This window comes from Lontra canadensis, unplaced genomic scaffold, assembly GCF_010015895.1.
Source record: "Lontra canadensis isolate GAN:19392208 unplaced genomic scaffold, GSC_riverotter_1.0 scaffold91, whole genome shotgun sequence".
Lineage (NCBI taxonomy): Eukaryota > Metazoa > Chordata > Mammalia > Carnivora > Mustelidae > Lontra > Lontra canadensis.
In genome coordinates, this window is record NW_022631085.1 from 6,521,451 (window position 1) to 6,547,729 (window position 26,279).

Consider the following 26,279-nt stretch of genomic DNA (forward strand, 5'->3'; position numbering starts at 1 on the left):
ATGTGTATGTGTTTAGATTTCCCTCTTCTTTAAGATTTTATTTATTTATGTATTTATTTATTTGAGAGAGAGAGAGATCACAAGTAGGCAGAGAGGCAGGCAGAGGGGGAGGGGGAAGAAGGCTCACTGCTGAGCAGAGAGCCTGATACGGAGCTCCATCCCAGGACCTGAGATCCTGACCTGAGCCGAAGGCAGAGGCTTAACCCACTGAGCCACCCAGGTGCCCCTAGAATTCCCTCTTCTTATAAGGATACCAGTCCTATTGGTTTTAGGGCCCAGTCTACTCTAGTATGACCTCATTGTAACTACTTACATCTGTGATGACCTCATTTCCCAAATAAGGTCACATTCTGGGGGATACTGGGGGGGGGGCGGTTGGCATTTTGTGTATTTTTGAGAGAAACAATTTAACCCGTAGTGGAATATCACCCTGAATGTTTAAACTGTCTTCGTTCTACCTGGGTAATTTGGTTGAGTAGAGAATTATAGTTTTCCCCTTGGGATTTTGAGGACATCGCTCCAGTGTCATTTCAAATAGTTAAGATCCTATTTCTGGGCCATGATCCTTTTGTACGTGCCCACTTTTTCACTGTCTGGACGCTTTTAGGAACTTCTTTGTATTCCGAGTGTCTTCAGATCTTTTTATGATGTGCCCTGGTGTTTGTCAACTTTCATCCATTGTACTGGGCGCTTTGCTTAGACCCTCTCAACTTGGGAACATCATGTGGGCCTGGGTAATTGGCTTGTACCATCTCTTGGATAATCTTCTTTCTGGATTCTGGAATTCCGGTTGGACAGATGTTGGTCCTCCGAAACTGAGCCTCTAATTTTCTTTCTTTTCTCTCTTTTTTTTTCCATCTCCTAATCTTTTTTTGTTGTTGTTGTTCTGTTTTGAGGACATATTTCCTCAACTCCATCTGCCCCCCCTTCTACTACATTTTAACTGTGGCTCTTGTATCTCCAAGAGCTCGTCTTGGTTCCTGAGAGTCCTTTTCTTACAGTGTTCTGCTCCGAGAACACAACTCCTCTTACTTCTCGAGAGAATACCTTACAGACCTGGGGGACTTCGTTATTTATTTATTTGAGAGAGAGGGAGAGACAGTAGATGGGAGAAAGCAGAGGGAGAGGAAAAGGGAGAAGCAGACCCTCCACTGAGCAAGGAGCCCAATGTGGGGCTTGATCTCAGGACCCTGAGATCATGACCTGAGCTGAAGGCAGATCCTTAACTGACTGAGCCACCCAGGCGCCCCAGTATTTGCTCCTTAATGAGTGCTTCCTCTATCCCAGTACCCAGTGAGCAGTCTTCCTGTACCCATTTTACAGATAATAGCAGCAGAGGCTCAAAGAGGTCACAACTTGGAAATTAAAAGCCACTTTCTTCATTACCACATACCTGTGCCCCCTCTCCAACTTCTCTGTGCGTGTCTTTTGTCCAACCTGTCCCTATGAAAAATGGTCAAACCAAGGGTGCCTGGGTGGCTCAGTGGGTTGAGCCTCTGCCTTCGGCTCAGGTCATGATCTCAGGGTCCTGGGATCAAGCCCTGCATCGGGCTCTCTGCTCAGCAGGGAGCCTGCTTCCTCCTGTATCTCTGCCTGCCTCTCTGCCTACTTGTGATCTCTGTCTGTCAGATAAATAAATAAAATCTTAAAAAGAAAAAAAAAAAGGTCAAACCAGAAAAGTGCAATGGATTGTATTGGTAATGCCAACATGCGGTCAGCCCAGATTCCACTGCTAACGTGTTACTCCCACATATCTATCCACTTATCTCTCCGTCTTATTTGTTGGTGCAGTTCAAACTAAGCTGTAGACCTCTGTGCGTTCACCCTTAACTAGGGTGGAATGCATACGACTCCAGGGTACCACTGAATGAGCTTTGACAGGTGCACACACCTGTGTCACCCCATCAAGATTCAGAACATGACCAGCGTTCGGTAAAGTCCCCTCCGGTCCCATCCTCGTCATCCTCCGTTCTGACACATGCCCACAGTGGCTGTGATGAGGCTACGGGGGACCTCTTGGTACCTGCCAGTAGCTCTTTTCCTACTGGTTGTACCTGCTTCTCTCTACCTCTTGCAGGAGCCTTGAACCTGGACTGTCCGTGGCTGACGGTCACCGTGGCTCACAGGCTGTACTGGCCGCACCGACCCACGTTCCAGGCTGTCCTGGAGCTGACGCTGGGCAAGGCCTGGACCCTCAAGAACCTGGTGATGAATGTGGCCTACAGGAACCAGGGCCTCAGCGGGGAGGGCAGGATCCACATCTATACCCGGGATACCACTTACCTTCGGGTGCGCATGCTCGGCCACGCCCCCTGCTCTGCTGGCCACGCCCCCTGCTCCCCTCTCCACCCGGGGACTCCCGGCGCAGGAGCCTGGTTCCCTGACATTTAGAACTTCTTGTGTACAGAGGGAGAAAGACACCCAGGCCTGGTACTAGCTCACAGATGTGGGCAGTTTGGATGACCCAGGGTTGACAGTCCTCAGAATTCGTTGCCAAGTGAATTTGGGAGAGGGGACCGCCCTGCCCCGCCCCCCATCTCAGTTTCCCATATTCTTGCTTAGCAGCTGATAGGTTAAAATACGAAAGCAGGTTGAAGGGGGAACTCGGGAGACCAGTAGACAGGAGGCCTTTGCTGAAAACCAGAATGAAAACTTCAAGGTCGTAGGTCAGTTTCACAGCAAATGCAGGTGTAATTTGTTGTGCTTCTTTGCACCTGTTGGTTCTCTGAAACATAACAGTTTGGAAGAAAACCAGCCCATGAAAGATGCCCCAGGGGTCACCCATGGGGGTCTGGCGCATGGCCTCGCCCCATGCTGGGATGACGAGTGGACACAGCAGGAGGTCTGGCCCCGACTTGGACCCAGAAAGAGGCAGCTCTGTGGGTCCACCTGGGGACAGCAGAGTCCCCTCTGAGGCAGGGCTGAGTGGTAGCAGGGTGGGCTCAGCCAGCCAGCTCTGGCAAACCCCCCCAACCAGGGGCCTCACGCTGGCCCATCCCGGGGTGGGGGGAGGGCAGTAGAGATGGAAGCATGTGTCTAGATTCCGGAACTAGTTTGCAGGGGGAACCGAGAGATTTGCTGACAGATTTGCTGGTGATTGGGCAGTGGGGAGGGAGCGTGAGACGGGACCTAAATGACCCCAAGGTTTTAGTGCAAACAGCCAGGTGGACAGAGGGGACTTTCACTGAAATGGGAAGCTGGCCGTGGGGGGCCTGTAGGTTCTGGGGGGAACCCAAGGTCTGGGGCCCATGGAACGAGGTGCTGTGGAGTTCTAGAATATGGCCAGGCGTTCGGTCATGTCTAGACCCCATTTGACCCCATCACCTTCACTTGGGAGGCCCTGAGCCATGTGAACAGGGGACAGTAGCCTCCAGGGTACAGGCACCGTGCTATTCCTGATGGGGCTTGTGTGGGGCAGTAGGCTGGGGTGTATGGCCCCATGCAGAGCTGTAGTGCTCTAACTCCCTGAGCTCTCCCCAGGGCTCTGAAGACCACAGCAATGATGCAGGGAGAGAGGGCCACCCGCTGGTGCATGTCCCTCAGGACACAGAGACCCTGCCTGCTAATAATAGTGACCCACTGAGATCATACTCCTTTCCGAGCCAAAGAGGAGCGAGGGGGAAGGGAGTTATCTTCTCTAATAACTGATGCTTCAGATTCTCTCTTGGCTCAGGGCTAAGAGATGGAGGGAAGTGTGTCCTTTTTCCTCAAGACCCCGTAGGGAACACCCCATTCTGCCTGGACCCCTCAGGAAAGGCCTCACAGAGGTGGTATCGATGGGGTTTTGCAGGATGAATAGGAGTTCACCAAGTGGGAATGAGGAGAAAGGGCATCCCAGGGGAGGGCATAAGGTGTGCAAAGGCTTTGGTTACCTTCCCCTGGCTTGCTGTAGGTATCCATGGTAACGACCATGGCCCAGAGCCTCTTCCGCAGCCGGAGTGAAATAGAGTCAGCCTGGACTGCCACAGTGCAGAGCGAGATCCACGCGGAGAGCAGCCAGGGCCTTAAGATACTTCACTGCTGGTTAAAGGGCCCCGTGCAGGAGATGAACCTAACAGCTGTCTACAGGCACACGGAGCAGGTGGGTCCAGGAGGCCTCTGCTGTTGAGAGACCCCCAAATCCTTCACCTGGGTTGGGAAAGTGCACAGTGCTTGGCCTATGATTCTGGACCTTCCTGAGCTCAGTTTCTTTATCTGTAAAACTGACCCCAGCCATATTAGCGCAGACCCTGGGGCAAAGCTCTGCCTCATGGAGCCAGAAGCCCGAGACCATTCCCCGCTGGGCACCTGGGGAGGTCCAGACATGGCCGAGCACCTGTGTGGTCTCGGGGTCTGCTCTGGGACGAGGCTGTGGTCCTGTTCAGCAGCTGCTTCTCAGGTGGTCACTCCCGGGACGAAGGGCGGGCAGTAGGAGCTGCTCCTTGAACCCCTGGGCACTATGTTTAAGGAGCTCAGTCCCCGCCGGGCCATCCTCTCCACCAGCCTGGTCCTTTGTTGCAGCCCCGGAAGACCCACGTGTCGTTGACGGCTCTGGTGACCAGCGCCAGGGGCCAGCCTCGGGGCCTGGTGTTGGAGGGCAACCTGAAGGAGGGGACGCACAATAGGAGCTTGTACCAGAAGCAGGGGACCCTCCTCCTCAGGTCCGTGGGGCCCCTTCCCCTTATGCATGGCATCTGCCAGGCCTCTGATTCTGGGTCCTGGGGGACGGGGTGAGTGATGCTACCTGGGAGGCCCACGCTGGCCCACGGGGCCCAGGCTGAACCCAGAGCTCGGAGACTAGCTGCCTGCCCTCCTCGAAAGTCCCTGCATCCCTGGCCCCCTTCCATTAGGTTGCTTAGAGACCTGGGAGCAGAAGTCTGGCCTCACCTCAGTTCCTGGGGTGATCTTTCCAGTTCCTGGAGGTGCGGCTGGTTGAAAAGGTTGTTCCTGTGGTTGGGGGAGTGTAAGGGGATGGGGAGGGGGTGAGATCAGCAGACCTAACCTCAACCCCAGCCTGTGACCAAACCAGCTGCCTGACTGTAGTCATCTTCTGTCAAAACAGCAGTACCACGAAGTAACAGCAGCCGTCATCTGCAGAAACCTCATTCCTCCGTTCATTTCGTTCCGATTTGCTGAGCACCTCCTATGAGCCTGGGTGCACTTTTCTGGGAAAACAGGGAATAAAAAGGACAGAGCTCCTGCCCTCAGGGAGCTTGCATTCACTGCACAGACATTATCTCAATGATTGCAACCATTGTTGGGAATGGGGGGGGGTGCTTGTATTTGAACCCACATTTCACAGATGGGAAAACTGAGGCACAAGGAAGTCAACTGCATCCTCTGCTGCCCAAGGTAACAGACCCCAGGGCCTGTCCTTGGGTCTCTGCTGCCCAAGGGTGATGATGAGCCCTGCTGTGCCCAGGTCACCCGGTTGTCGCAAGGGTGTGGCAAAATGGTAAATGAGTGTGAGTTGGCGAGATGCAGGGCTGATGTGTGTCCTGACGTTCTCCTCTCTGTGACAGGCCTGCTCTGAGCTCCAGTTGGGCCCCGATCCTGCCAGTCCTGTTAATGGCTCGGCCCATTTCTCCCCTCTCCATGCCAGGCATGCCTTGCCTCTGCCCATCCCGCAAAATCTCCTCCTGCTGGAGACCTTCACAGCAGATGGGCATCACCAACGATGCTCCCTGGAAACCAGGCTCGTCCTGAACAGCCAAGAGGAGACCCTGCAGACCATAGTCCTGGGCTACCAGGCCGGACACCCCTATGTGAGTGGGCTCTCAATGCAGCCGGGAAGGGGCCTGGGAGCAGGGGATGGCCCCCATCTGTCGCTGACCCGTCTCTGTACGTGTGTGCACGTGTGGCCTTTCTTCCAGGTCTGTGCAGGCCTGACTCACCCGTACGACGGCAAGGCCATCCCCAGGAATGTGGAGGGGTGCGCCGTGGCTTGGAGCCAGCATGCCGTAAGTGAGCAGACCCCGGGGACCGGACACCCCAGTGGTCCCCGATCCAAACTGCCTTCTCCTCTGAACTAGACGAGCAGCATGCTCTCTGGCTTGGGTTTTCTGTTCCACTCTGCCCCCGCTGTTCCTGCCTACCTGATAGCCAAAGGGGGCTTTCCAACATATCAGAATTATTCTACTCTTGTCTCTATATGAAGACCCCAGCCCTGCTTCTCTGGTCTTGCTCATGCTCCGGGCCACCTGAGACCACTCTCTTCCTTTTGCTGCCTCTTTTCACTCAGCCTCCTTCCGGTTCCTCAACTGGCTCTTTCCTGCCCCAGGACCTTTGCGTGTTCTGTGCCTGGAGCTGTCACTCCCTCATCTTTGCCTCCTTCCCTTGTACTCGTTGCTGAGGATCTGGCTTACACATTCTGTCTTCCAGGAAGCTTTTCCTGGCCCCAGACCACCTCCTATCCCCTGGTCCTGCACACCCCACACTTCTGTTTCTAGCACTTTTCACAAATCCTATTTTGACATGATTCTTTAACCAATCAGTATTCCCCCTGCTAGTCCCTAAGATCCGTGATTGGGATTGTGTCTGCATTCTCATAGGACGGCTTTTTATTTGGTGACTCTTTGCAGATGTTGCCTTTTTAAAAATACAGCTTGAAGGCCGGGGGCCACCCTGTGTCCGGCAAGGCCATTGGTGCCATTTTTCCAAATAGCGTTTGCTCACTTTGTGTCTCTGGGTCGCATTTTGGTGATTCCGGCAATATTTCCCTTTATCGTTATTATCCTATCGAGTGTGGTGATCTGTGATCACAGCTGGTTGAAAGCTCAGATGATGGTTAGCATTTATTTGCAATGAGGATTCTTCAGATGAAGATACAAACGTTGTTTCTTTAGTTGTGTGGCCAGTACGCGTTTAATTGATGACCATGTACACCAAACTGTTGCGTGCGCTGGGAAAGCAAGAATTTCATCTGACTTGCTCGTTGCCAGACTCGCTTTATCAGAGGCGGTTGGGAACCAAACCCACCCGTGCCTTGGTAGCACAGACACATTCTAGAAAACACACAAGGGAATGGGCACGACTGTGTTCCGATCAGACTTTTGCTTTGGGCTAACTGCTCGTGTGCCCCCCTTTCCCAGATTTGTATGCTGAAGCCTGAATGTGAAGACACAGGGAGGCGGGGTCTTCGGGAGGTGGTTGGGTCCCCCTCCCCCCGACCATGAGCTTTGTGTCCACCTTGTGAGGGCACAGAAAGGAGGGAGCTGCTTGCCAGCCAGGAAGAGGGCCTTCTCCGGACTCCAACCATGTCGGTGCCGTGGTCTCGGACTTCCAGCCTCCAAAACCGGGAGGAATAAATTTTGGTGTTTCCACCGCCCAGTCTATGGGAGTTTTGTGAGATCAACCCGAAATGACAAAGACAGCTTCATTTACAAACACGAGTTAGGCTTAGCTCCCTGGCCGCGGCTCTCGGACCCCTGACTTAGAGGGTCTTGGCATTAGTCATCCCAGGAGTGAAATTCATTTTTGCCCATGTGCCCGTGGTGAATGATTCCACGTCTCTGGGCCCCCGTTTCCTCGACAGTAAAACGGAGACAGCAGTACCCATCTCTTGGGCTGTGGTTGTGGGGACCGAGACATAAGGTAATAATCTGACACGCGTCCACTCGGCCCGGACTCCTTCCTGATCCTCGGAGGAGTAGAAGACCTGGGAATTAACCTCATTCTCCAGCAGGCACTGATTGAGCACCTACTGTGTACTAGGCCCTGGATGAGAAAGTTCGTGGTGGGTTCTCCCTCATGGGAGATGCAGAGAGCTGCTGAAGGATGAAGGGGGGTCCGCTGTCGAGCCCAGAGATTTCCTTCTAGGGTCCCTTCTTGCCGCACCAGTTAAACAGGGCTGTGGAGGCTGCCAGAGGCTTGGTAGCCAGAGTCCTTGGAGCTCCTGAGAGGAAACAAAGGACAGAATGACAGCCCAACACACCTGCAGAAATGCCTCCCCATGGTATTGAGTGTGTTTTTTTTTTCCCCCCAAACCGGAGATCGCAGAGTCTGACGCCACGGGCTGGGTCTAGCCTGCAGATGTGTTTTGTTTGGCCTGTTTTGTACTTCACATTTTTCAAACCATCATCCCCATTTAAAAATCAGATTTGGGGGCCAAACCCAGATTTCTGCTTCTAATTAAAAAGAAATCAGAAGATCGGAAGCACGGGGCCTAAAATCCTACCCGCCAACAGGAAGCGAGAACCAAGTCGACGGTGACCCCGAATGGAGCTGGATTTGGCTCTCCGTGCTTTCTAAAACCCTGTCTTTGTTTGACAACACACATTTATTTTTCTCTTCTTGGGCTTTTATTTATTCCTCTGCTATCTTGTTTCTAAAATCAAGCCATGGATTCTTCCAAAGTTACACACCGACGATGAAATTCGGTGGCAAGACACTTTGAATGTCTCCGTCAGCACAGATGGGCACAGCTGGCGTCCCCCCTGCTTCCGTGGGCTCGGCATGTGGCAGAGGCTGCAAAGTTGCTGAGTGTGAACACGTGACGAACCACGCGTGTTAGTGTCTTGTGGCCACTGTGCCTCCATACCATGAACTTGGTGGCTTGAAACAGCACAAGCTCACCTTACCTGTCTGGAGATCTGAAATCCAAAATGGGTGTCACTTGGCTAAAATCAGGCATTGGCCAAGTTACATTCCTTTGAGAGGCTCCAGGAGAGAACCCATTTTCTTGCCTTCTCTAGCCACTAAAAGCCACCCACGTCTCTTGGGTCATGGTCCCTTTCTCCGTCTTCAAAGCCAGTAGGAGTAGCATTATCATTTTCTCTTCTCTCTCTCTCTCCCCCACCCACTCCCTTCTGCCTCCCTATTATAAGAACGCTTACCATTACCTTGAGCCCACCGCTGATCCGTGATAATCTTCCCATCTAAAGATCTGTACTGAAAAGTCCCTTTTGCCATATAAGGCAACATATTTATAGGTTCCGGGGAATCGAGATGTGGGTAACTTTGGGAGGGGGGGGTATTACCTGTCCCTTGCTGCTGCCCTGTATGTGGATGGTGTAGACAGCTTTAACCCATCTATCGTGGGGCCAGTTTCTTCTACCTGCTGGATTCTAAGGGGGGGCTTCTGCAGGTACTTGGAGATGGGAAGTCCTCTCTCTGCCACCGCTTCTTGTTCACCCAGGCTCAGAGCAGGGAGGTCGAGGCCACTTTGAAAGTCAACCAGAAGGTCGTACTGCACTTAGAGGGTCTGCACCGTGACCGATCTCAGCGTGGGGAAATGTGGCACAGCCTGGCGCTGGATGCAGCTCACGCCTCCCAGGTACCTGTCCCCAGGTTGGGCGAACACTGGTTTGCGGCCTCTGCGTGGACCTCAGGTGTTGGAGAGAGTGAGTGGTGCTGTTTCTTTCCAGCTGAGGCTCCCCCAGGCCCTGCGTTTGGATGGGGACATCATCTTCAGACGGGGTCCCCGGGGAGCATTTGATGGCAGCCTGGACACAAGGGCCACCATCAACCACAACGTCACATCCCAGGTCAGATGGCTCAGCTCAGCCTCCTTGCTGAGGGAGGAGTGATGTTCCTGTCAGAGGGCAGGGGTCCCCGTGTGCGGTGGCTGAAGAGGGGGTGGGATGAATCGGGATGCCCTGGCTGTTGTAATAAAAGCCTGTTTGCCTGGTCATGTCACAGTGTAGTGCAGCTCTGTGTCCCTGCTGCCACTGGCACAGGGGGACACAGAAACAGTGAGAATTACTCAGGGGGTTTTCATGGGCCAGTTCCTTAAGGGGGTGGTAGCGGGGGACAGGCCACTCCTGCCCACATTCCATTGGCCAGAAGTCATCACATGACCCTACTCAGCTGCAAGGGTGGCTGGGAAATGTAGTTTCAGCTGTGTGTCCAGGAGGGAAAGATAGTGCAGGTTGGTGACTTTATATAGAAGGTGCCATCGGTGTATTTGTTTGGTCCTTCATGTTACACGGACTGTGTCTCTGCCACATGCCGGCTCTGCAGTGTGTACTGGGCATGCACGGGTGACTGTTTCTGTCTCCATCTCCAGGGAGGTTTCAAGTTCAAATCTTAGCTCCACTGCTGATATGCTGTGTGACCCTGGGTAAATGACTCAACCTCACTGAATATGGGTTTTTTTTCCCCCCAGCTGTGAAATGGGGATAGTGATACCAGCCTGTGAGAGCAGGGGTGGGGATTAAATGAGGTGACAGTTACAAAGCTAGTAGTCCAGTGCCTGGTTCACGGTCAGGGTCAGATAGAATGCAGCTGTGGACATTGGAGGCATGAGCAGGCAATGTGGCAGGGGACGTAGGGTGGCCGAGGTCCCAGAGTTATCATCCCAGCCCCATGCCTGGTGCCTCGCTTCTCCTACTTCCAAGTAACGCAGCCTGAGTGAGATTGGGGCTAAGAAGCATCACAGAAGTTCATTTCTGGCATCTGTTCTTGGCTTGGGTTGTGGGCAAATTCTGGGATGACCTGTCCCTCTTTGGGTGCCCAGCCAGCTACCTTCCGGAGTTCTGCATCTCCCTCCTCTGCTCCCTCTGACCCTCTTCCTCCGCCTCCCTTGTTCAACAGGTCTCAGTTCAGATGAATGGATCTGACTCCCACTTGGCATTCCTCTTCCAGCTCAGACATCCCCACAGACCAGCATTTCCTCCAGACTTACAGGTACAGACGTGGTCCATCTGGGATGACCTCGAATCGCCGGCCAAGTGTTGTCTCCGAGCGGAGCAGCCAGTTTGCGGGGAGATGGGGCGGAAGGAGGGGAGGATGGAGGCCCGGGTGTGGGGCGGGGGAGGCCACTCCAGGATGTTGAGCTTAGCCAGACAGCCAGTCCAAGAATCAAGAACAGATGGCAGGGAGGTTTCCAAATCCATCATTTGGAAGTGATTGTCCAGGCCAGAAGGAGTTTGAGCTCCCTGGGGTCGGGGGGTGGGGGTAGAAGCATCACATTTCACCCTTGAAAATGGGGAGAGGTAGAACTGTCCTCTCAACCCTGTCCTGTATTGGGAGAAGCCTTCTGGACCTTTTTGGACTAGGGAGTATGTTTGCATGGTGTGGGGTGGAAACAATGAAGGGTTTTACTCTACAAGGAAATAAAGGGCAGAGAAAGGGGGCCAGGCGGGAGGGATGGGCTCTGTTGCCCCAGGGCTGGGTGCTTAGAAAACCCCACATGTTAATTGCTTCACCGAGCAAGCTGCATGGGCCGTGTACACAGGAACCAGGCTGCAGATGGAGGTATAGACGGGAAGTTCCACCTGTGATGAGGTCCAGAACTTGACAGCAACGTTTAAATGCCTGCTGTGTGTTCAGCCCTGTGCTGGAGGCTTTGGGAACACTAAAGGAGCCCCAGAAGAGTTTTCGAGGATGGGAACTGGTCCTTCTTGGAGGCACCTGCTTTCACGGGTCAACAGCTCGGAAATCAGGATGTGTCTTCCAATTCCCACAGGCACATTGTCTTGTTACCAGCTTTTTTGCTTTCATGGGGGAGGGGGTCCGTAAAATCCTGGAGCACCTCAGAGCCCCTGGCATCCCAGATCTGAGGTGAAGCGGAGTTCAGCCTGGTCAGCCTCTCCCCGCTCTGGAAGCCCCCCCCCCCCCACACCGAGCATCCGCTGGTGCACCCTGTCCGCAGGCGGCTCTGATAGCATATCAGCCAGCTTAGTGACGATGCATAGCCCCTCCCCTCCCGGCCAGCGCTCCAAGGGGATCAAGGCCTGTTATCTGGGCATTCTTCATTATCAAGGAGGTACACCCGGTTGGCGAGCCCCTGACCTTGAACCCTGAACGTGTTTTTTCTACATATCCTGCTTGATAGGAATATAGAGGGAAAACAGAATGTATACATTCTCAAGACGTGCATTGGCACAGTGTTCGGGGTGGGTTTGCATGAGCCAGTGGCCTGGCCTGGACCACACACTCCTCCCCGATACACCCCGGGTGGCCCATAGGTTCTTGCCACGCCTCTCTTCGGTGGTATCGGCTACGCCGAGATGCCCTGCCACCAAATCCCGCAGCAACAGTGTAAGCCACAGTGTCCAGGTCCTAGGAAAACACAGATGGCTCAGAAACACTTCAGCTGGGAAGAAGGCAAGCGATCTAAGCAATTGCTAAAAGGGTCAGTAGGGATTTCAGCAGCTTTGCTCTGTGTTTACGCCAGCCCTGGCTTAGGGAACGTTGTGGGAATACGCAGGTGTCTACAGGCAGCGTTCTGTCTTAGGAAGAGCTCACGTCCCCCCTTGTGCTGTGGCTTTCAGGTCATGTGCCGTTCGTGTTGCAGGAAGTTCCTGTCTTATTTGGGAACTCTCCCAGGGAACGAGGGGGACTGCCTTACAGGCGGAATTAGAGGCCCGCCGTGCGTCTGCCACTCTCATCTTATAAATGAGTATATGGCCCAGCAGGTAGGGGGAGCTCCCGGGTGTAGCATTCAGCCCAGTTATAGGGGAAGCAGGGCCAGGGGCTGCCACATGCTTGTAGCCAGGCCCAAGGCGAGGGGAAAGCACCTGTGGGATTGGGTGCATGCGGTCTCTCCAGCCAGACACCAGAGATAACAAGTATGGCGTGATTGCATTGTTGTGTGGCTGTCTACCTGACATTACAACCTATAGGATTCAGGGTCCCGTTGTACCTCTCTGCTACGTCTATAAACGGCACCGAGGACCATACTAGGCCTTCCCAAATAGCATATCTTACTGGCAGAGTCTTGATTTATCTGCCCCCTTATCAGTTGGAAGATTTGCCTCTTTGTGTCTTTCCCCGAGGGGAGCCCACCCAGCCCTGGAACACGGGTCAGTCCAGAGATGAGTGAAGCGGGATTATGTTAAGGGTAGAGGCGTTTCAAGGCCATTTGGATTCGCTGGGGCAGGCCCTGGTTGCTGATAGTGGGAGGTCACGAGGCCCCAGCAGGCAGGCTGATTGTGGGTGGGAGCCAAGGTTAGCCCAGTCACCGAACAGCTTCCCACGCCGAATCGAAGTGGGAGAAGTATGCCGTTGAGTGGGCACCAAGTCACGATTGCGTAACAGAACACGGGTGATAAAGCAGCACCCCCAGCGGTGGTTGTGTTTACCGACACCAGATTGTCCCCACTCTGTTACGCAGTGGGGCGAAACTATGTCTAATGATCCCTCGTAAGGCGATTATGATAGCATCCCTGTTTATACGAGGCCCGGGTTGTTGTCCCTCTGTTGTTTTTGGCGGAATGGGGTAGAGGAATGGGGCGGTGGAGAGGTCCTCTCCTGTCCCTTTTCCCCATGGGACCCAAACCCCAAACCACAGTGGACTTGTCGGCCATTTCCAGGGTCATTTCTTTGTATGTCCCCCGTAGGTAGGTCTTGTGTCGGGGACATTAAAGGTGATCTTGCGTCCCTCCCTGCAGCAGAGAACATCCTTCCTGCATGCTGGGTCTTCTTGTATTCTAAGGGTGATGAGCGTACTAGCACCGGGACGACTGGAACGTCGTACATGGGGATTCATGTCCGCACAGCTGTTGAGAGGAGGCGTGTCCGCAAGGCCAGGGAATGGGTTTGTCATCCCAGCTGTTGCAACATTATATCCATGCACTGCATCGGTCCATCGGTCCAGCTGCAGTGGGCTGGGATGGTACGTGGAAATGCCGCTGGGGGCCTTGGTGGCTGTCCATGTCAGTGGACATCCCGCGTGATGTGCACAGGTGTTCCAGGCCCCTGACAGTGGCCTCACTGGGGAGCACGCTTACTGGGGCAGCCTTGCAGGTGGTCTTTTTTTAGTGTCCACACACCTCCGAGCAGAATGGCAGCCACCAGAGAGAAACAAGGGACCCGTGCCGTCAGTCTGCCCCCTTGCTCCCTGTCCAGTGTGTCCTGGCCAAGGTCACGGTCATTCCCAGCACAGGTTGGGCGTTGTTGGCAGACAGGCGCAAGGTCTTTGTAAGGAGGCAGACACAGGCCAACCCGTTGGCCTGTTGGTTTCCAGCTGGGGTGTGTGTGGTGTGTGCACCCACATGGAAAACGGTGATGTTTATCCTTCTTAGGCATTGGAGTATGTCCTTCTGTAGGTCATTTCCCTGGAGTGGGCGCCCTGCCCCCATCCTGTCCTGTGCCTCTGCAGGAACAGGAGGTCCTCCTACAGGTCAGTCCTCCGTAGACCATCCAGCTGTCAGCTGTCTGTGCACAGAACAGTGGCATCGTGGGGTGCGTGGCTGGCTCAGTCAGTAGAGCACGTGACTCTTGATCTTGGAGTTGTAAGTTCGAGCCCCACGTTGGTTGTAGAGATTACTTAAAATCACTGAAGGGGCTTCTGGGTGGCTTAGGGTAAGTGGGTGCCTTCTGCCCCAGTTATGATCCTGGGGTCATGGGATCGAGTCCCATGTTGGGCTCCCTGCTCTGGGGTGCACCTGCTTCTCCCTCTCCCTCTTCCCCTTGCCCCACCCGTGTTCTCTCTCTTACTCTCTCTCAAATAAATAAATGAAATCATAAAACAAAATCATTAAAAAAACAAAACAAAACAAAAGGAACACTGGGATCAGGCTCACGGAACTATAGCATCCATGCTCGAAGCTCGGTCCAGTGCTGGAGTCTATGCAGACACTCCCCGTGGAGGGCGGGATGGCTGTGGGGCTGCCCCTTGCTCAGGGATTTGTTCGTCTCCTTCCGGCACAGAGGATGGCCCCTGCAGGGGCGCCGCTGTCCCCGTGAATGGCTGTCCTTCAGGATGACCTGAGTCACCCGGCCGCGGGGGTAGTGCTTCTCCCCACTGGGGGTTTTTGTCAAGGTACAGCATTGTTGCAAGTAGGCATGGTCTGTGCACTGCCTTTTTGGAACGTATCCTTGAACTTGCATGGCTGTCCCTGTCCCTGAATGCCCAAGGCTGGGGTCTGTCCACCAGCCACCTTGGCTTGGTCACATGCTTTGCTTTGGGTGCCCTCTCTCTCTTTCTCTCTCTCTTTAACCAATCTAAAAGAGGCTGAAGCAATGAGGCCAGGTGAAGACTGAGCGGACGCTGGTATCCTAACAGTCTTAGGAAGGCCTGCAGCTGCTTTGGGGTGGTGAGGCATGGTATGCCTGTGTCTTTCAGTGGTCGCTGCAGGAACAACTTTGTCTTCTCCAATCAGATAACACCTGAGTGCTTGACTGATAAGCCAGGACCCTGAAGTGTCTGTGGGTTCCCGGCCCACCGTCTCCCTCACAGGAGCCCCGGGCCAAGCCTGCAAGGTTTCCTGCAGCCGAGGCAAGACTTTGGGTGCTAATGTTAATATCATCAGTGATAGGTGCCTGTCTCACTGATGCGGGGATGGGAGAGCAGGGAGAGGTCGCAGGCTACCATCCCATGACATAGTGTGGCAGTACACAGGTGGCCCTGGGGGACCGCTGGAAAGGTTCATCCCCGGTCCCTCCTACACGAAGGTAAATTGATCTTCCTTCCCAGAAACTCGTACCCATCAAAGTCCTTTCCATGAATTTCCGGGGAGACGAGCACTTTTGCAGGAACGCATTTTGCATTTGGCAGAGTAGAACAGTAACTCTGCCAACAACCAAAGTCTCCATAAAATGGCCGTGGTTAAAAATCTCATGAGAGTTTCTTTTCAGCCCAGTAAAGGCAAAATGTAGAAACTTTGTTTTTCTGGGCAGAGTAAAAAAAGAAAAATTGTTGACTTTTTTTTTTTTTTTTTTTTTTTTTTATCAAGAGCAGACCAAGAAACCTTTTGTCTTTTTAACAGAGGGACAAATCAAATTCTAATCTTACACCAATGTAGTTTACAAACTTATTCCAATCTTAGTCCTGACCAGGCATAAAATTCTTTCCTAAGAGTCCCCTTCGCGAACCTTCTACAGCTTTCTTTTTTCATTTAGATTTTGTCCTAAGCTTTCCTCTCTCTAAACAGCCAGTCTCATTTCAGGACAAATTTACTTTTTTTCTCCTTAACCAAAATATATTCTCATTTTGAAAGCTTTTTTAGGCATCTCCTGCCTTTCCTACATACTGAGTGGCTTTCCTTATTATTCCTAGCAATCTGTATTTTAAAGAGTCTCTTCCCTCCTCTTTTTTCTTCAGTCTCTGTGTTGATGTTTGGTTATTTCCTGGGGCGTACATGTTATAAAGATAGGACAAGATTTACAACTTCAAGAGACAGAGAAAGGATTTTAGTTTTTCTTCTAGGAGTTAGGAGGATAATTGCTGTAAAAACTTTCTCTTTGTAGTGGCGGTTAGAAAACATGGGGAATTTTGTCTGTTTCCTCGTCAGTTTTCCCTAGATAGATAGATCGGTCACTTTTTAGAGATTCTACCTCTTAGTGTCCTAACCGGACTTTGTTACAAGTGCCTGGATTTTTTTTTTTTTTCCTTTTCCAAGACTATATGTAAATTTCAGTTAAAATACAATGTAATAAGGGCGCCTGGGTGGCTCAGTGGGTTAAGCCTCTCCCTTCGGTTATAATATTATAACTATAATATAATATAATATTAGTTTCGGGAGCACAATATAGGGATTCAACACTTCCATACAGCACCCAGGGCTCATCACAAGTGCACCCCTTCATCCCCATCACCTGTCTCTCCCATCTCCCCCACCCCTGCCTCCCTTCTGTTGACCATCAGTGTGTTCTGTAGAGTTAAGAGTCTTTTTGTTGGTTCGTCTCTCTTTATATCCCACTATGTTCATGTGCTTTGTTTCTTAAATTCCACGTATGAGTGAAAGCATATGGTATTTGCCTTTCCCTGACTGTCTTGTTTTGCTCAGCATAATCCCATCTAGCTCCATCCATGTCATTGCAAATGACAAGATTCCGCTCGTTTTCTATGGCGGAGACATACTCTGTTGTGTGTCCACACCACATCTTCTTGATCCGTTCATCAGCTGATGGACATTTGGGTTCTTTCCATAGTTTGGCTCTTGCAGATAACGCTGCTGTAAACATCGGGGGGCGTGTTTCCCTTTGAATTAGTATTTTTGTATCCTTTAGATAAATACCTAGTAGTCAAGGGCCCAGATCTTAATCCGTGGCATCCTGGGACCTCCTGGCTTCGCACAACGGTGCATGGAGGTCTCTAATTTATTATCCTGCTCTCCCGTCCCTTCCCTGCCACAGCACACGGTTTCTCACACGTCCATTAGACTTGCTGGCATTTCCGTCCCCGTTCTCATGCGGTGGTCCACAAGCATCTGACCCGTGGGCCGCTCCACCCCACACAGAGGTCACTGGCCAACTTGGCATTTCTCCCCACGGATTTCCCTTTTCCCCCTTCCGGCACCTCAGAACTCATAGGGTTTTCTCCAGCTTCCTAGCTAGCTCCCCAGTTATGCTGCTGATCCCTGGCAGGCTCTAAGCCAAGGCTGGGGGATGGCCCAGTGAGACCGAAGAAATGGCCTGGATACAGCAATCAAGAGAGAGGTTTAGCGGGGGAACTTACGTACGGGGAGTCCGGGAGCAGAGGACTGGACCCAACATCCACAGCTGGGATCTCTGCACAGCAAGCTTGAATAGCACAGCAACCGTTTGTAGCCTCTCCCTCCTTGCATGACCAGTGCTCCAGGGAGCTCAAGGCCTGCTATGTGGACATTCTTTGTTACAAAGGAGATGCTCTAAGCTGGCCACTGTCAGAGCCCATGACCTTGAGTACAGAACATGTTTTCTTTTGCATATCCTGCTTGATGGGAATATAGCGGGAGCCCGGGATCCCTACATTCTTAAGACAGTGACCAATAGGGTCCTTCAGTGTGTGCTTGCACGATCCAGCCAGCGCATCCCATAAACCCCCTCTGTGATATTTTAATTGCACGGACATCCCGTATTTTTGTGTGCTGTATGCACATCTGTGATTTGCACATAAGTTGTTGTTGTTATTTTAAAGATTTTATTTATTCGACAGAGAGAGAGAGAGATCACAAGTAGGCAGAGAGGCAGGCAGAGAGAGAGATGGGAGGAAGCAGGCTCCCCACGCAGTAGAGAGCCTGACGCGGGACTCGATCCCAGGACCCTGGGACCATGACCTGAGCTGAAGGCAGAAGCTTTAACCCACTGAGCCACCCAGGCACCCCAAGTTGTTTTATAATTTAAATCTACCCCCAACAAACAAGGTTTTGCATTTGGGGGCGATACTGCTCCTATCGAGAATGCATGGTCTGTGGGAGTCTTCAGGTCCACGGAGAGGCCAGTCAGAGGAAAACACGGGTGCACCCTAAAAGTTCTCAGCCCAAGCCACGTTGGATTCCTCCCATGGGGGATTTTATTTTATCTTATTTTTTTAATATTTTATATATATTTCTATATTTTTACGTACCACATACAAATATATATATTTTATACATTGATATTTATGTATTTTATACTGATATTAAAATTGATATATATATTTATGTATAATGATACATATTATTATATATTACCTAAAAATGTTTTTTAATATTTTTTAAAGATTTTATTTATTTTATTTTTTTAATTTTATTTTTTATAAACATATAATATATTTTTATCCCCAGGAGTACAGGTCTGTGAATCGCCAGGTTTACACACTTCACAGCACTCACCATAGCACATACCCTCCCCAGTGTCCATAATAACCCCACCCCCCCTCTCCCAACCCCCCTCCCCCCAGCAACCCTCAGTTTGTTTTGTGAGATTAAGAGTCACTTATGGTTTGTCTCCCTCCCAATCCCATCTTGTTTCATTTACTCTTCTCCTACCCCCATGGGGGATTTTAGAACCTGCCTGGACCCCGGCCTGGAGATGCTGTGCTGATTGGTCAGGGGGTCTGAGGCAAACGTCTTCTTTTTTTTTTAAATCTTGATTTTTAAAAGATTTTTATTTATTTATTTGACAGAGATTACAAGTAGGCAGAGAGGCAGGAAGAGAGAGAGAGGTAAGCAAGCTCCCTGCTGAGCAGAGATCCCAGCTCGATCCCAGGACATTGGAATCATGACCTAAGCCGAAGGCAGAGGCTTGAACCCACTGAGCCACCCAGGCACCCCCTAAGGCGAACTTCTAAAAAAAAATTAATAAAGCTTCATTTTTCAGAACACTTCGAGGTTTCCAGAAAAGTGGCACAGAAAATATGGAGAGTTGCCATACAACGCCCCCCGCCCCGCCCCGCACACACACAGTGTTCCGTCTTACAAACCTCTTGCATTAGTGTAGTACGTTCCAACTGGAGAGCTGATATTAACACATTATTATCAGCCAAAGTGCCTCGTTTACATCCAGGTTCACTCTTGGGGGTCTGTAGTTCGGTGGGTTTTGCCAAACACAGAATGTCATGTACCCATCTTTACTGTACTACACAGAAGGGTTTCACTGCCCTGAAAATCCCCCATGTCCCACCTGTGGATCCCTTCTCTCCCCCCCACCCCCGCCGCCCCCAACCCTGCCCCGCTACCACCAAACCACCTTCGTCTCTCGTTCTACCTTTTTCCAGAAGGCTGCAGAGCTGGGCTCATCCAGTGTGTAGCCTTTCAGACTGGCTGCTTTCGCTTAGTAAGATACATGTAAGGATTCTTCATGTCTTTCTGTGGCCTGAGAGCTCGTTTCTTTTCATCACTAAATGATACTCCCTTGTGTGGACGGACCCGTTCATCAGCTCCTCTTTGGAGGGACCAGGCGTGCTTTTAAAGGTTTCCCATTTGACTACAATATACATCCTAGGGCTGGAGCAACTTCTGCCTTGGAGATGGGTAAACTGAGGCCTGGATGAGGAAAGGGGCTTCAGGTCCTGCAGAGTTGGTGGTGGAGCAGGGCTCCCTGCTCCCATCCCCGCCCCAGTATAGCTCCTGCTTGGGCCCTGGGCACCCTCCCCTTTGAGCTCCAGAACTTCTGTGGGTCTTCTGGGTCCCCCAGGGGGCCACTGTTGTGGGCATCCTTTCCTGTAACGGAGTGGCCCAGGGGTCTTCTGTTCCCTCCCCCAGCTCCTCCCTTCCAGCACAAGCATGAGTTTTAGAGCGCAGACAGGCCCATATTAAACATGTGACCCTTCTCGGGCCTCAGTCTCCCTAGCTGTAAGATGGTAATCCCCATTGCACACATGCTGGGAAGGACAAGGTATGACTCTACTCCTGGGCCAGGAGCTGGGGTCAGGGAAGGCAGTCCACCACCACTCCCTCCACCTCCCCTCTTCCTGTGTGCTTGCTGTCTGTTGTGCTTGGTGGTTCTCAGAGCTGGTGAGGCTCAGGAAGGCTTCCTGGAGGAGGGGCCCTCTCACCCAGCGGGCTTCCACAGACCCTTCCAGTCCTTCCTCCACTTCTAAGCCCTCTCTTGCCTCCTCTCAGGTACAGGCAGCTGCCCGACGACACAGAGACCACAGCCTCAGTGGCTCCCTGTCTGTACACACGTCCGGCCAGGAGCTGCTTCTTCTGGAGGCCGACACCAGCCAGGACGCCCGGAGACACAGCTGGGGCTGGGACATGACAGTCCTCCTCCACCAGGCAGTCTTCAGCGCCCCCCGAGCTGTTCAGCTGCAGCTGTCCAGCAAGGTGGCCCCAGCCAGGTGAGGGTCTCCGGGGGCCATGCCAGGCAGGGGAAGGGCCTCCGAGAGCAAAGGGCTGGTGTCCTAGGAGATGGGAAATCCTTGCGCAGAGAGGAACCCTCTTGCATCACTCAGGGACCAGGTCTAAATCCCCGCTCCTTAGGCTGTTCTTGATTTTAACCCATTGAGGGAAAGGAAGGAGGAGGCAGTCAGTTTTCCACGTTAATCTTTTTTCTTTGCTTTCTTAGTAACAACTGCATTCATTGTCGCTCACTTGAAAGACAATAAAGCATGAAGCATAAAACACGAGTCTCTAGAGATAGTCACAGGGAGTGTGTGGGTGCAGCCTTTCACCTTGGACTGTGTCTTCGCATGCGGGTTTGTCCATTACAGTATGGCCCTCAGGATCCTGGGTCTGGAGCCAGCCGCCCGGGTTCAAACCCCAGCTCAGCCTCTGGGACTTTGGGCCAGCCACCATGCCCTCCTGTGCCTGAGTTTCTCCTCCTGATTCTTGGGGTTGTCCTCAGGTTAACAGAGCATTAACGTGCCTGCCTCACCAGTGCCTGACCAGCGAGGATGTCCACTGACCAGCTGCCGTTGTCACTGGCCCTCGGAGTAGGACTCATTCTGGCATAGTTCAGTTCTCTGTTAAATGTCAGTGCCCTGTTTCCCCTGCCGTCCCAGCATTGGCAGCTTTTGTGAATTGGAGGAGACTCAAGGCTCTGGGGATGGTTCTAGATAACCCTGTCCACAGAATTGCCACCTAGAGCTGTCCATCCGTGGATTCACCCATCTGTCTGAATGTCCATCATTGTCTCCCATCTGTTCTAGCTTTTTCAAAGCACATGAGGATGTGAGCGTGAAGGGAAGAGAAAAATGGAGGAAACAGGAAGGTGCTCAAAGTGGCTTTAGGGAACAACATGCATGTCATGAGGTCCTGGACGTTTTTAGAGCTCAGCTTAAAATTTGGCTCTGAGCATCCTAGTAGTCAAGGTGAAAAGGGAAACCAACAGGTGATGTTATCTGCAAAGGCCATGTGGAAACACAGACACATGCCCGCTCACACCTGTGTGAGTATGCATCAAGGAAGGCATGACTGATCTTGTTTCTGGTGGTGACCCTCCAGGGAGGCGTCTCCCATGGTGTCCTATGAAGAACATCTGGGTGGATGATTGGGACTGTGTCCTCTTCCCCAGTTCTCCGAGGAGTTGAATACCAGGCTTGTTGAAGCTTTATTTTCTCATTGCTCATCATCAGATGATGCACTGATAACTTACCAGCAACATCAGCTCCGCATCTGTGGTTCTGTTTTATCCCCCATTTTACGGAAGGAGAAACTGGGGCTCACAGAGGTCAGGTCCTTGTCCAAGGCCACAGTTAGTGAGTAGTGAGCAGCCCTGGGATTCAAACCCAGGTTTGGCTGACTCCAAAGCCTATGATCTTAACCCCTATTACACTGTGTCCCTGGGGGTTGAGAACCCAGTAAAAGCAGTGCTATGATGAGTCTGGACAGTGGGGTTCAGGGACCCACCTCTTATAACCTGCTACAGGGGTGGGCACTATCTGTTACCCCTGTCACATTCCTTCCTAGGGTTTGGCTGTTGTATAAGGTGCTGGTGGACCAGAGCACGGCTCAGCTGCTCTTCAAGGCCTCCGCAGAGCAGAGGGGAGGCCAGCTCCTGACCCTGCAGAGCCACGCCCAGCACACAGTGGCTGGTTGGACAGCTGTGCCCCGCCTCCTGACCGTCAAGGGCATGCTAAAGCACAAGGAGACGCTCAGAGAGGGTGAGCCTGGGGAACGCCACAGGGCAGGGTCAGGGAGGGTCTTGGGCAAGCACTTTCTGTAGAACCTCAGAGTAGACTAAACCCTGCATGTTTTCAAGTCCACTAATACGATGTTTCAGCATCTCACACACTGATGTGGGAGAAACAAACACACATTCTGGCAAAGATACCAAACAGGCTTCCTAATGCAGGTCTTATCAGAGTCTTTAATGTACTAATGGATGTTGGAAAAACCCAGGAGGAAGAGTTATGGGCAGTGTTTCCCAAGCATATTTTTTTAGTACTTTTAATTCTGATGTGATTTCAGGCTTACAGAAAAGTGGCAAGAATAGTACAAAGAATCCTATAAGCCCAGCCGTATCAGTTACTGACGTCTTACCGCAATTGCTTTATCTTTCTTTTTCCTTATCTCTTTCTCTCTCTCCCTGTACACACGTATATGTGTGTACATACCATATTTATTTCATTTTATTCCTGAACTGTGTTTTACACAGTTGTAAAGTGAAGACGTGATGGTTCTTCACCCCTAAATAGTGCAGTGTTCATTTGTTTATGTTTTTAAATTATTTTTATTAACATATAATGTATTATTTGCCCAGGGTACAGGTCTGTGAGTCATCAGGCTTACACAATTCACAGCACTCACCATAGCACATGCCCTCCCCAGTGTCCATCACCCAACCACCCCAGCCCTCCCCCTCATCCCCCAGCAATCCTCAGTTTATTTTGTGCGATTAAGAGTCTCTTATGGTTTGTCTCCCTCTCGATCCCATCTTGTTTCATTTTTTCCTTCCCTACCCCCAAACCCTCCATTCTGCCTCTCAACTTCCTCATGTCAGGGAGACAATATGATAATTGTCTTTTTCTGATGGACTTATTTCAGTCAGCATAATGCCCTCTAGTTCCATCCACGTTGTTGCCTATGGCAAGATTTCATTTCTTTTGACAGACAGTGTTTATTTCTTAAAAATAAAGTTACTCTCTGGGTGCCAGAGTGACTCAGTCGGTAAAGCCTCTGCCTTCCGCTCAGGTCATGATCCCTGGATTCTGGGATTGAGCCCCGCATCAGGCTCCCTGCTCAACAGAGAGCCTGCTTCTCCTTCTCCCTCTGCCTGCTGCTCTGCCTACTTGTGTGCTCTCTCTGTCAAATTAAAAAAAAAAAAAAATCTTAAAAAAAAAATCTTTAAAAAATTATACAAGAAAAATAAAGATGCTCTCTGGGTGCATGGGTGGCTTAGTCAGATGAGTGCCCACCTCTTGATTTCAGCTCACGTTTCCATCTCAGGGGTGTGAGTTTGGGCCCCGCATTGACCTCTGCACTGGGTTTGGAGCCTACCTAAAAAGGTGGCTCAGTGGGTTAAACCTCTGCCTTAGGCTCAGGTCATGATCTCAGGGTCCTGGGATGGAGCCCTGCATTGGGCTCCCTGCTTAGCGGGGAGCCTGCTTCTCCATCTCTCTCTGCCACTCCTCTTGCTTGTACTCTTTCTCTGTCTCTGTCAAATAAATAAATGAAATCTTTAAAAAATTGTATTTTTAAAATAAATATTAATATTTTATTTATATTTATAAATATTTATTTAATATTTAATAATATTATTAATAATTATTAATTATAATAATTAATATAATAAATATAATATATTTAATATATTATAAATATTTATAAAATATTAATATTTTAAATAAATATTAAATATTTTTTAAATGTCTCCTACATTCCACAGTGCAGTTATCAAAATCAGAAAATTGAGAGTATTTCTTTCCCTTTTGTGATATTTACATTTTCAAAGGGTACGGCACAGTCATTTTGTAGACCATCCCTTATTTGGGGGTTGGTCTTACGCTTCCTCATGACTACTTTCAAGGAGGTCAGAGTAGTAATGAGTCATCATATTTTCATATCCAGAGGTACCTGACATCAGTATGTCCCAGTACTGGTGACATTAGCTTTGATCACTTGGTTAACATAGTGCCTGCCAGGTTTCTCCCCTGTTTTTATTTTTTCCTTCATATTCTGATCTCATAGAACAGGTTGAAGAATATTTCCTTCTCTTTTATTTTCCAAAAGAGTTTGTGTAAGGTTGGTGTTCATGCTCCTTAAAGGATCTGATAGACTCTACCCACAAAGTCACCCCAAGTGTTCTTTGTGGAAACGTTTTTTGGGACATGCAGGCATGTTATTGAGGTTTTCTATTTCATCATGTGTCAGTTCGTAAGTTATACTTTTCAAGGAATTTGTCTGTTTCAACTAAGTTGTCAATTTATTGGCATAAAGTAGTTCATTGTATCTATTATTATCCTTTCAATGTATGTGGGATCTATAGTGCTGTCTGTGCTCTCCTTCTTGATAGTTGTTACTTTGTGCTTCTCTCTGTTCCTTTGGGCTAATTAGGATCTCATCAGTTTCATTGATCTTGTCAACCAACATTTAGTTTTGTTTCTCTCTAGTTGTCTCTTTCCAGTATCTTTGATTCCAGCCCTTATCTCTTACTTCCTTTCTTAACCTTAATTTGGATTTACTCTAGTTTATTAAGGTGGACCTTCAAGTGGTTGATTTTTAGATCTTTTTTCTTTCCCAATATAAGCATGTAAAACTGTATGTTTGGCTCCCACTATTCTGTGAGCTGCTTCTCACGAATTTTGATTTTGTTATTATTTATTTTGAAATATTTTTGGATATCTCTTGTGATTTTTTCCTTGATCCATCAGTTATTTGGAAACATGTTGCTTAATTTCCAAATATTTGAAAAATCTCTGGGTAGCTTCTTGATATTTATTTCCATTGTGGCCAGAGGGTCAGGTTTTTAAAATTTTTTGTGATTTGTTTTATGAGCCAGTATATAATCTATCTTGTGAACATATCTTCTGCACTGACAAAGAATTTGTGTTCTGCTGTTGTTGGGTGTAATGTTCTATAAAGGTCAGTTAGGTCAATGTGCTTGGTTATGCTGTTCTGATATATATCCTTACTGATTTTCTTTTTGTCTTGTTATTGTATCAATTAATGAGAGAAGAGTGTTAACCTCTCCAACTGTGATTATGGATTTCGTCCATTGATTCTGTCCATTTTGCTCCAAGTGTATTGACATGTTGGAAATAGGTATATGACCATTTATGATTGTTATACTTTTTTGATGAATCAACCCATTTATTGTGAAATATGCCTAATGTACCTGCTCTTGCTTTTTTTTTTTTTTTAAGATTTTATTTATTTGACAGAGAGAGAGAAATCACAAATAGGCAGAGAGGCAGGCAGAGAGAGAGGGGAGGAAGCAGGCTCCCTGTGGAGCAGAGAGCCCGACGTGGGGCTTGATCCCAGGACCCTGGGATCATGACCTGAGCCGAAGGCAGAGGCTTTAACCCACTGAGCCACCCGGGCGCCCCTGCTCTTGCTTTTTTATTGGCATTTACATTGTATGTGTTTTTTCTTTAAACATAGCTGTTTCCTTATAGTTAAGGTAAATTTCTTGTAGACCACATATAGTTGGATTTTGCTTTTATGTCTAGTGTGACAATCTCTGCCTTTTAATTATACTAGTTAGTTGATTGATATTTAATGTAATTATAGATATAATTGGATTCATGTATATTTTACTCTTTTTTTCTGTTTTCCCATATTTTTTTTTTCAAATGCAAAATAGTAGGTAGAAAGTAAGATCTGGGTGCTAGCTATGTTTATTGCTACTGGACTGTTAGTCCTGGGCCTTCTCAATGGATTGATCTAGAAAATAGAAGTATATACACATTCTCTCTCTCACACATACACATTTCTATATCTGTCTACAGATAGGTAAGTTTAAAACCATTAGTTTTAATGGTATCACTGATGTCCTCAATTTCAATGTATCCTCAAGTCATTCTCATTGTTTTCCATTTTTGTATTTTCATTTTCTTCTCCAACAAAAAGAAACCTGATTCCAATCATCCACAATGTATTTACTTACTTGTTCAGCCCAAGGATACATAGGAAGTAGTTTCAGAGTTCCTAACCTATACCTCTGTGAAAGTCAGCTTTATTAACTAGAATTCAACATTTGATTAGAGTTCTTTCCATCTTTGGCCTGAACATAATGTGGTTGAGATCCACCTGGGCAGTCACTGAAGGCATAAATCCAAACACTGTGTT

At 49.8% G+C, this 26,279-nt stretch overlaps 1 protein-coding gene across 1 annotated transcript in view; it reads left to right on the forward strand.

Annotated features, from left to right (window-relative positions):
- The window catches only part of LOC116854440, a 122,040-nt gene that overhangs the window by 53,361 nt on the left and 42,400 nt on the right, over positions 1 to 26,279 (forward strand). The window contains 10 exon segments of the mRNA XM_032836300.1: positions 2,078 to 2,289; positions 3,893 to 4,081; positions 4,501 to 4,640; positions 5,582 to 5,744; positions 5,853 to 5,939; positions 9,116 to 9,253; positions 9,345 to 9,464; positions 10,513 to 10,605; positions 20,172 to 20,389; positions 21,960 to 22,153. Of these exon segments, the coding sequence (XP_032692191.1) occupies positions 2,078 to 2,289; positions 3,893 to 4,081; positions 4,501 to 4,640; positions 5,582 to 5,744; positions 5,853 to 5,939; positions 9,116 to 9,253; positions 9,345 to 9,464; positions 10,513 to 10,605; positions 20,172 to 20,389; positions 21,960 to 22,153 (1,554 nt within the window).